The 11,688-nt window shown below is 40.9% G+C and overlaps 1 protein-coding gene across 1 annotated transcript; it reads right to left on the bottom strand.

Annotated features, from left to right (window-relative positions):
- Window positions 1-235: 235 nt before the first annotated feature.
- On the bottom strand, window positions 236-11,321 carry SELPLG (selectin P ligand). The gene is made up of 2 exons (XM_083158385.1): window positions 11,215-11,321; window positions 236-3,059 (listed from the first exon to the last, which is right to left on the bottom strand). The coding sequence occupies exon 2, from the start codon at window positions 3,052-3,054 to the stop codon at window positions 1,987-1,989; it is 1,068 nt and encodes a 355-aa protein (XP_083014511.1). The 5' UTR covers window positions 3,055-3,059; window positions 11,215-11,321; the 3' UTR covers window positions 236-1,986.
- Between the last annotated feature and the right edge of the window lie 367 nt (window positions 11,322-11,688).

Consider the following 11,688-nt stretch of genomic DNA (forward strand, 5'->3'; position numbering starts at 1 on the left):
TTGTATTTTTGTAGCTAGTTAATTATCTTCGGCCCTCCAGGGCATACATCCCAGCATGCCCTGCAGCACTTTTAGAATGGCCAAAGAGCAAAACTGTAGCAGGGCATGCTGGGATGCATAGTGCAACAACAGCTGGAGGGCCGAAGGTTCCCCATCCCTGTTTTATGGTTTGATTGATCCCAATTACGAAAACTGTGAACAGTTGTCATAAACTTCATTTTATTAAAAAGCACAGTACACATAAAAATAATAATCAAACAAATAAAATAATGTATAATTGTAAGCAGAAATCCATTCATTGTAAGGAATAATGTAAACCTAATGAATAATAGACCATCATTTACCATTAGCTAAAATAGAAATACAAATGCAATATTTAGTTTTGGCTAAACCATGTGATCAGCTGGGTGGCGAGTCATCGTCATTCTATAATGATAATAGGCCTTGTCGTGGGCTGGAGCTGTTGTCACATTTGCCCTATTATCAATCTGGCCCTGGGTTATACTACATAGAATAGTTAATTGCAACCTAGTATATACATACTAGTTCAAAAAAGCAAAAACTATAGTGTGACATCACTGGTCCTGCCACTTTGTATGCATCAACCAATCAACATGTCTGCATACCAAGGGGCTCATCACGAGATAGGTGTATGCCTGTTTACTTATCATAATTCACAGATTTGTGCCAAACTGTAAGCCTATATCCATAGGTGGATTTGCTATGGATGCCTCTATTCATCTGATTGCAGATTATCCTGTGATGCTGCTTTGGGTATCCCTCAGTGTTCGTACTTACTTTATAGAATTTAGTGGGGGTATCTTGCTAATATTTATTTGTGACTTTTAATAGTACATGAGAAGAACATCATAACCAGCTGCAGCTCCCACCTTTCAGAAGATGGGGGCTGCTGGTGAACATGCTGGCCGGCAGTGCTGGATTATCCATGGGACAACAGGGGCGGTCGCGCCGGGGCCCCCACACATCTGAGGCCCCCACACCGGCACTGCTGTGGCAGGCAGCAGGGTCGGGCAGTGAGGGGCGCAGGGACCATCTGCCGCTGGGACCCTGCCGCTGACTGCCCATCCGTCGCAGGGACCCCGCTGTCTCCCTAGCGCTGCCTGGACCCCACGCTTCCCATGCACCAGGGGGGGGGGCTGCCTCCATCCAGGGGGGGGGGCACTACAGTTTGGTTATCCAGGACCCCCACAGACCTTAATCCGGCCCTGCTGGCTGGTGCTCTAGAGAAGAACCACCGTTACCCCCTGCTAGTTCCTGACATTTGCAGAATGGAGCTGATAGGCCCCCTGTGGCTTGAATGAACATGTGCAAACTCCAGTCTTGTATGGACTGCATTGGTTGCAGCCAATAGAAGCTAACATTCGGACAGGAAGCCAGCTCTCAGCTAATCACATCCTAGAGGGAGGAAACACCTCCCAATAGGGGGGAGGGGTTCAGCCCATAGGTAAATCCTCCGCTGATCATACCCATTGTATCACAGAAGATTTTCTTATTAAAATGAAACCGAATTAGTTGCTTGCAGGGATTATATCCACTTAATTGTTGCTCCTGTATGCAGTTGTCAGAGGCTAACATGTCTCCTAGGTGTGTGGTCCTACTTACTTACTGAACTATGCGCACCACATTGCATAGCGTGGCACATCAGATCTAATGATGTGAGGGACTACATGTGGAAATGATAGATTGGGTGTACACAAACAAAAACGACTAAGATTGCACCTCCACCCAAACAGGAGTTAAAGAGACCATGATGAATTTATTTAGGTAAGTCTAATGAACCCTGTTTATTTGTATCAACCTGCTGTGTAATGCATATGGCATGTGCTAATTTACAACAGCGGCTTTACTGTCCATTTAAATACCCTACTTCTAATAGACAGTCTCTCTGTTGTGTAATAGTCATGATCTAGTACTCATCCTAGAAGATGTAAAGAAACGTCTTATAGCTAGCCTCTTGTTACTCTACTAATCAGGAAGAAAGCTATTGAGGGTGGTGTTATCCCCATCATTATCGTCTCCATTCGCAGCAAATGTCTTCAGTCTTTTGGGCTTTGCTTTGCCCTGCTGGTCACTGTCTGGCAGCAAAGATGAGATACATCTCATTTCTGTGTATGAAGCTGTGTAGCGCTTCTGCTTTTGCTTCAGAGAAGAAATTTTGGCAGCAAGTGCGATTGTAGTTACAATGAAGACAGTGCAGACAACAGCAAGAATTAGAATAGTTAGCATGCATTGCTTCATTAGAGATTCCGTATGTAGCTTGTCTTGAGTGGGTGTATTTATGCGTGGTTGTGTTACCGTTGCCTGTGAGGAGCCAGAGGACACTAGAGCCCGTCCCCCGGTACTTTCATGTCCTGTTGTTATGTCACTTAAGGTCACAACTGGTGTAGATGTAGCATCATCTGACAGTTGCTGATTGGTGCTAGTCTGTATGCTGCTTGTGTGTTCCTTATCTGTTGACTGGACTTGGATAATTGTGGTGGATTTAGTAGGTTTTCTACTTGTGAAAATAGATAACTCTTCAGACTTGGTGGGAATCAATGTAGAGTCAGTGGTTGATGGTTTGATTAACTCTGTTACCAATTTATCTAGGTGTGTTGTTCCTGCTTCCCCAAGCGTCTCTCTAGCTTCTTTCGTTGTCTGCTCAAGATCAGTAAAAGGTGTGGTGTCATCTCTACTAAGGAGAGCCATGGTCTGAGTTTCATCATGCAGTGTACTGCTAGCCTCCATAATATGTGGGGTGCTATCAGAGGATTCCTTCAGTGGTGATTCTGAGGTCATTTCAGACGGGATAGTTGACGTGTCATCATTAGTTTCTCTTTTCATGCGTAACAATATGGGGGATGCATCATCCACTCTGTCTGGTGTTTCCCAGTCTATCGGGTAGCGTATGCCAAGGGGAGAACTGTTTGCTTGTTCTAATAATGTATCCATCTGACTAGCCAAAGGGAATTCATCCATAAGTGGTAGCTTGTAAGCAATTGCAGCTAAAAATGATGTATACATCAGTAGAAGTGTTGCTGACAGGGAAAACATCCTGCCTGTAAAGTAAATAAAAATATAAATAAAAAAAATTGTAATATGTAGGGAACAAGACAGAGGAGGATAAGAAGTACACTACTACTACTACTAGTACTACTACTACTACTACTACTACTACTACTACTACTATTACTATTACTACTACTACTACTACTACTATCTATTACTACTGCTGCTGCTGCTGCTGCTGCTGCTGCTGCTGCTACTACTACTACTACTACTACTACTACTAGTACTACTACTACTACAACAACAACTAGTAGTAGTAGTGGTTGTATTAGTAGAAGTTAAGGTGCCCAGATATATGTCATTATCACACAATTAAACTATTTATTTGATGCACCATAAGAAAATGACAATAAACAAGCAGAATTTATCTCTAGTAGAGCATTAGATAAAGTTTAAGTAAAAGTTAATTAGAATAAATGTAATACAATAAGAAATACATATTTTAACTCAAGATATCCTAAATGTGATGTAATTGATATTGAAAAGCTATATTCCTATGTGATTCTTACTTCCTGTAAAAAAAACGGTTATTTACAAGTATTTATAAAATGTATACAGGTTGAGTATCCAAAATGCTCGGGACTAAAAAATTGTTGGATAACGGATTATTTTTATATAATGCACATTTACCCAGGCAGACAGCACCAAAATAATAATAATAATAATAATAAATAGATTAAGGAAACTACGTTTTTCAGAATAATTCTGATAATGGAAGTCTGGGTAAGAGATACACAATTTATATATACAATGAAATGCCTTTTTATTGTTTAGTTTATCACTTGGTATGTAAGAAGATGCTTTTTTTTTTTTTTTATAAATTCTTTATTTTCAAAAGTTTTCACAAATGAGAAAAAGATACAATGCGACAAGTTATCCGCTATCCAGTAACAGAAATATAACATAACATGGATGTTGTATAAAAACATTTTAGAAGCATAGCATTGCCACGAAGCATAAAGGTGACAATCGTCCCTAATCTAACATGCAATTAGTCGTGTTAACTGTGTCATCCAAATCTATGCATAAAAAAAAAAAAGAAAACATTTAAAGAATAAAGCATGTATATCGCAAAGTAAAGCCTGAAGAAAGAGAAAAAGAAGACAGAGGGGGAAGAGAGAGAGATAGAGGGGGGGATGGGAGGTCTGCTTGTAGAGGTTTGGTCACAGAATCCATCCTGCTATCAGCTGAGTCAAGACCTCGTATGACATGAATTAACTTGGCTTAGGGCCCATTCAGGTCCAAGATTCTCATGTCATGACAATAGTTTTAATGATTCTGGGGAGTTAGGCTTTTGTATGAGGAAGTATTTTTTAAATCAAGCCACGCATTCCACACATGCGGGAAATTTCTCAGGTGTGGAGTAGTAAATATCATCCATTGACATGTAGAAGTCCATCCGGCTACACCATTCGCACACTGTGGGAGGCGTTGGTGAGCGCCAATGGACCGGAAGCACCTCCCTAGCAGCGTTATTTATGTGCCTCAATAAAGACTTTTTGTATTTAGAAATGGGCATGTTGGAATGCGATAACAGCCAAAAGTTAGGGCCAGTAAGGACCAGACGGCCTAGTATCTCAACAGACAGTTTCTTTATATTATCCCAAAATGGTGCTATCAAATGGCAGTCCCACCATAGGTGGATTAGGGTTCCCTGTTCCCGTCCACATCTCCAACACAGCGGAGACACACCCTTATGAAATTTATGCAGAGTATTTGGACATCGATACCACCTGGTCAGTAGCTTATATTGAGTTTCAACCACCTCAAGACTGGCCGAACATAACTTTTGTTAGCTTTAGCTTTTTGTTTAAAGATAAATGACCAGTTATAGTAAGTTTACTTAAATGTGACATACCGTACTACACAACATCTAACCTAAATGAACGGAAAAACATGAATTGGAACGGAAGTGAAAATAGAAGCTTAGACAGTGAAAACAAAGCTTCAATTTTGTGGTAGGTGCTATATGTGTATGACACACTAATAACAGATAATTAAGAATGCCTATTTAATATACAGTAATTAATAAATAAATTACTGTCTTAACTAAATGAGTTTTGTACGCGGTACCCACACAAGTTATACCTTGCTTTGTTTAAAAAAAAAAAAAAGTCATTTTCTATTTACTTATTTAAACATGTCAATTTCTCTTAACCCAAATGACCAAAAAAGTGTTTTTATTTTAATTTAGAGAAAACTCAAAAACAAGCATAGTCCACGATTCCAGAATAATGAAGAACAGGATGCTATGTCAAGAATTTGACAGAAAAAAATAAAAAATCTGCACTTGAAATGAATGTATTTTAAACATTTGCTATGAGGAGGAAGAATATAGTAGGGTTCTCACAGGTTTAGCCGAGCTTCTAAGAGGGCTATATTATTTAAAAAAGAGGACTCCCCATATGGAAGTGACTCCATATTGACAATTGTAATTATGGGGTAATAGTCCTTCCACACATATATGGAAAATGTCTATTTTCTATAGCACAGGATAATATTTTCTGTTGATTACCTAAAAAGTACTAGTGGGCTACATAAAATGAAAGAATGAAATTCCCTCTGTAAAATATGAGTGTCAACAGTCAGGGCGGGAAGTATTAACATACATTGCTGCCCTTCGCCATGCCCCCCGCGGCGATACTAACATATGAGGCTAGCATCGCGTTATGGTGATGGAGGCCCCCCGCGATACCTGTGATGTGGTGTGCGGGGGGTCTCCGTCACCTCCTGGGCTATGCGGCGCCCTCGGTATCTCCTCCTCCCCCTACAACCGGAAGGACATCCCCGGCTGGCTGTGACATAGGCTTCTAAAGGGTATTGCCACCCAAAGGTGGTGATATCCTGCCCTGCGGTGTCCTGGCGGCCGGGTTTTAGTATATATGAAAATGCAGTAAAATGGGGGTTTTACCGCATTTTTGGCTTAGTACATCCTGCCCTCAGTGTTATTATGCAGTGTTATTATGGAGGTGACAGTGCACATAGGGCCCGATTCAATAGTGGTCGGTCCCTGGCATATTTGCGCCGGGGACTGATGGTGCGGCTCTATGCATGCACATATTTGCCTGTCCTTGTGTTTCCCCCTATATCCCTATAGATTGTAAGCTTGCAGCAGGGCCCTCCTACCTCCAAGTCTGTCTGTTGTTACCCAGTTTGTTTTATCACTGTCTACTATTGTAAAGCGCAACGGAATCTGCTGCGCTATATAAGAACCTGTAAATAAATAAATAAATAAATAAACATATTTGCACATGTTCAGGGTTGCTAAACAAACGCCTTTGGTGACCATCACAGTCGCCAAAGCATTCCTACGGGTAAGGGAGGGAGGGGGACAGGCAGGGGGCATCTGGAGGGGAACGCCCAGCATTTTATGGGTGTCCCCATGAAAACACTAGTCATTTCCCTGGGAACTAAAGCAGCCCGATCCTGCCGGGAAAAGGCGGCTGACATCACATGACGTCAGCTTTCACCTCCTCTTCGACGGACACATTAGAAAATAAAAGTCAGTTTAGACTGAGACTGGGAGAGAAATCATTCGTTGGTTGACCGCATGCGAGGGGATGTGTTCGCGTACATTACCAAGGGGATCTAGTTGCGGATTGGGCAACGTTAAACCATTCCCTAAGCAGCGAACAACCACATGCTTAGCAAGCAGTGTTGAATCACCCCCATAGTGCCTTTCTTCCCATACATACACCTTATTATACTGTGATCATAGGTGATCAATGAGTACTAAGGGGACCCATCATTTGACTCCATGATATTTTTGAAGCGCATGTAGGTTTGCCTGGTGATCACAAATTTTTCATTAAATTTTTTCTTCAAAAGTGTCAGTGATACTTCACAATCAAGCTGTCAGGAGTCCCTACCCTCCCTACCCTCCAAACTACAGAGTGGTAAATCTTGTGCTTTCTAGGTAAAAACTAGCAGCAATGAACAGCATGAAACCTACCAGAGGCATCAACGGGGGTGCTGAGACCTGGTGCACACTCCACGTTAGCAACACACGCTGTCAAGATCCTCCCTCCACTTTACTGAAAATGGAGCATCTCCGTTCTGTCACTCTGGGGGGGGGGGGGGGGGGGCCGCATCCCCGTAGGCACGGCATAAAATGGTCATGCAGAGGTGGGGGAACTAATTTCTCTATGCAACCTATTTAAACCCCCTCCCCCCATTAGGCAGAGACAGGGCCAGTGGTAGGGTTTTTGGCATCCCCTTGTAAACTAGAATGCGTTTCTGTGCAGGGCCAATGTGGAGGTTAAAATGTTCCACCTCACCATTAGAGGTGGTGGAACTCAGTTCCACCCAGTTCCCCCTCACTTTAACCCCTGCCCGTAGATGCCCCTCAGAGATATGGCTACCTGTAGTGCCAGCACTTCATCTATAACAGGAGCTGGGTGCCGCAGGAGAATATCACACCTGTCTGGTCACCATACTGTATAAATGAATGTCATGGATCACTGCGCTGGCATGCCCATCCACCTTCCCCTGTTCTATCTCTGCTCTGGAGTAGATCCATGAGGAGCAGGAAGAATCATGACTGGCTGGCGGGAACAATTGTGACTGGAACTAAAGCATGGATAGTGGCAGGAAGAGGCAAAGGGAACCAGGTACCATGTGCAGTGCTGCCGGCTCACACAGCAGCTGTAGGCACTGACTACATGCACCCTCCCCACCCATACGGCAGCTGACACTGAGACAGTGTGTTAAGTGCATTTTTATTATATTATTTCCATTCTCATGAAAACCTTCTCTGTGTGTGTCTCTCTCTCCTCTCTCTTCCTTTCCTTCTCTCTCTCTTTCTCTCGGTGGTCGAAGTGTGTGTTAGGGTGGGGTCAAGGCGGGGCCCCCAGATATAGTAATAACAATAATTTGATTTATATAGAGCTCTTTCTCCAATAGGACTCAGTAACAGATAGAATGAATGTAAAACAATGCAGGAACTACAGAAAAGCTTTTCATAAACGATACGTAAGGGAATTATGGAAATGCTTGAGTAAACAGGAAAGTCTTCAGTCTGTTTTTGAAGTATTCTAGAGTGGGAGCTAGTTCCTAGAGATATGTCAGTGCATGGGGCTCCAAAATTTCTGTTGTCGACCCTGACCGAGGGTGACACCAGCTTGTGATGACTATCACTAAATCTTTTGTGCCACTCAAACACACGTGCACATGACAGACAATCTGTCCCGTAAGCTTTGGTTAGCATACGGAAAGATTTGGTGGCCATTTTTGTTCAATTAAAGCAATAATTGTAAGTTAACACGTTACTCTACTTTTGGCCTAAGCATTTGTATGGCACGAGAAAAAAACACATTTCTTGTGTGACAGCAAACTATCTATGTACAAGGGGTGAAATTTGCAAAACCATCTTGATATAGCTGAAGGTCAATGTTCTCGACATGGGGTTTTTCTGAGCCGACATGTGCCAACAGGCGGTATTTCATGCCCTGCCATCCACTATGGCATGGGGGGAGAATAAAATAGTGTGCCGAGCGTAGCAAGGCACCGTGCCCGAAGCATGGCGAGTGCAGCGAGCAATGAGAGGGGATGTGGTGCACTTTAAAATGTGTCCATGTCGACAGTGTCGACATTCGGGACAAAAACAGTGAAAACCCCCATGTTGACCTTTTGACTGTCGACCTTGCCCATTTCGACCTAATGCTTGTGTCGACCTAATGACACTGTGGACCTAACCCATGTCGACCTAGACCCAATGTCGACCTTGTCCCATGTCGACCTTGCTGCATGTCGACCTAGTGGTGTCGACCCAATGCTTGTTGACCTAGTTGTTGTAGACAATATGATCCACACCCGTGGATGCGGAACCTTTACTTTATTTAATTGCAGAAGCAACATTTCTCATCTAGTGTAATCCTTTTTCAAACTACACATGAATGTGTGTGTATATATATATATATATATATATATATATATATATTCAACCTTTCACTGGTACACACCTCTAAAAAGGACAGTGAGAACCATATTCTGATCAAATCGAGACTCTGTATTGAGTGTACCTGTTCTTAAGTATATATTGACAGTGAAAACTACATTCTGAAAAATTTGTGACTCTATATTGAGTGCACCTGCTCTTAAGTATATATTGACAGGTGTCACCAAACAGACGTACCCTCTTAATTGAGAATATCCCATTATTGGATAGACTAAGGACATGGAGTAGTCAATCATTTTTCAATTGTATAAAGCAATCCATTTAATTCGTTTACATGCGGATATGACCTATTACAAGAAATAAAAGCTCCTAACACTGATTCAACTATTGAATGAAAAAGTTTTATAGTAAGAGTGCACCTCTGAATTTTAAAGGACCTATTATAAACATCTGGTTGTGGACATACCCTGCCTATGAAAATCGTGGAAATTATGTTTTTGCTATCTGCGAACCCCTAATGAAGTCCCATGTAGGGACGAAACTCGTTGGGAACATCTGTTTGCTATTCTGAAATTTCTGAAACTTACCAATGAACCTTTTCATGGTCTGGAACAGCCACTACTATTGTGTGGAATAAGAGACTTTTTTAATAAATGTTTATAAATTTTGGACTTTACTTAATTTGTTAAAAGGCTACATTGACCTAATCACTGAAGGGGCGCCAACTTACAACTGCTATCCATATATATATATATATATATATATATATATATATATATATATATATATATATACATACATACATACATACGTACAAATATAGTTTGAAAAAGGATTACACTTGATGAGAAATGTTACTTCTGCAACTAAATAAAATAAAGGCTCCCCATCCACTAGGGCGAGGTATCGCATGCGGTACCTCACATGCAGTACCCCATCAACTAACCCCGCAGTTGCCAGGCAACAGGATCGCATATACATTGGAAGTTGGTTGGAAAAAGTTAACTTATTCCCGCATATGTGATCCATTATTGTGGAGGGCACTGACGCTATACTCCGTTTTATACACCTTTTAAGCTTTATGACTGAGAAGATCTGATTTAATTATCATAATTGAACTTACCCCTGAGGAAGTCTTAGGAGGAAACACATTGGTTATCAGGCAGATTAACCATCTCTGCCTGAACATATGTCATAAGCCTGAATTTAATTTGTCATTGTGAAATAATTTTTAACATTGGATGTATTATGAAGAAAGTGATCTTGTATATGGACTTGTTTTATATTTGTAAACATTGTAATTAAAAAAAAACATTTACTTTAATTTGGACTGCTTTTTTATTGTTATTATTATTATTATTATTATTATTATTATTATTACTAACATTTCCAAATAGTTATATTTTGCCAGATTGGTTTCCAATTTTAGGTGGTCTCTCTGTCACTGCACTCTATGATGTCTCTCTCTCTCTCTCTCTCTCTCCCTCTCTCTCTCAGACAGACTCTCACTGACACCCACGCTACTCATCAATTGTCCTACACTATTTCAGGAAATGATGCCTGTCACTTCTGATGCTTTTGAAATTGTCACTGTTGCTTGTGAAACTGGTCAAAACACACAAAAACAGTAACACCGCAATGCAGAGTGAGAAGTGCTACTCACTGCCATTGGTTACCGTAGCAACATTAATAAATAAAAAATAACATTGTTCCAGGTAAAACTTCAATCTAAATGTCATGTCAAAAAAGTTTACAATACCAAAGCAAAGAGGACTTTTTTTGCTAGTTAAAAAAAGAACATGAACTCCGCTAGGAAGTGGAACTCAAAACTGAATAGATATACTGCAAGGACTTTAAGAAATTATCATTAAACATTATTAGTAACTACAATACTAATATAATACTGGACCAAAATAAGCCCCGATCAATACATAGTCAGCATAGCAACTAAAAATGGTCAAATTTTATTTTACGTAGATGATTGCATTTTCAGTATACAATGCATAAAGAAACAGATAATAGCATTTAATAATTACAATGATTCCTAATAATCCAAGGAGGTGTTATAGGAATGTACTTCCTACAACTGAGGCCAGATTATAAAGCATGGGCCTTGCCTTATTGAGTTTAAGTAGCTCCCCAAGTGGAAACTACCTTCCTTAACATTGATGTTTTAGGCACTTTATGGCGTTATAGATACTTTTTTCAGCAACATTAAATATTAACAGCATAACACACTTGCTCCTTACCACCATACAAATAATCTTGCTCTCTGCCAAGTGGACGCCTTAATTATGAGGATGATCCGGTCCTTTCTCATCCAAAAGCATTTCAGAGCTGCAGCCTTTGAACAACGTACCTGAGCAAGACAGGAAACCTAGGGGAGGGTGTGGAGTCTTTAATAAATAAGGAAGGACAGGACCGCAGGCTGTGGTTTCCAGAGAGGCGGGGTAGAGAAAGATAGACGGTGTCAAAGAGAGACAGAAAGATTACAGTTTAAAATAAAAAAAGAGAAGAGTTGCACAGATAAATAGATAAACAAGACAGAAGCAATCTTATGGTAAGTATAGAATGAAAATGTGTTGTCACCCTTACTATGTGACCCATAATTAGTACAAGCAGGGTGGATATTTGGAAATATGACTGAGTATGGGGACACAACTATGCAGACATGACATTACATGTAACAATCTACTGCTCACAGGCAAAGTCTGCTTAACCCT

This window comes from Crinia signifera, chromosome 1 (genome assembly GCF_055691185.1).
Source record: "Crinia signifera chromosome 1, ASM5569118v1, whole genome shotgun sequence".
Classification (NCBI taxonomy): domain Eukaryota; kingdom Metazoa; phylum Chordata; class Amphibia; order Anura; family Myobatrachidae; genus Crinia; species Crinia signifera.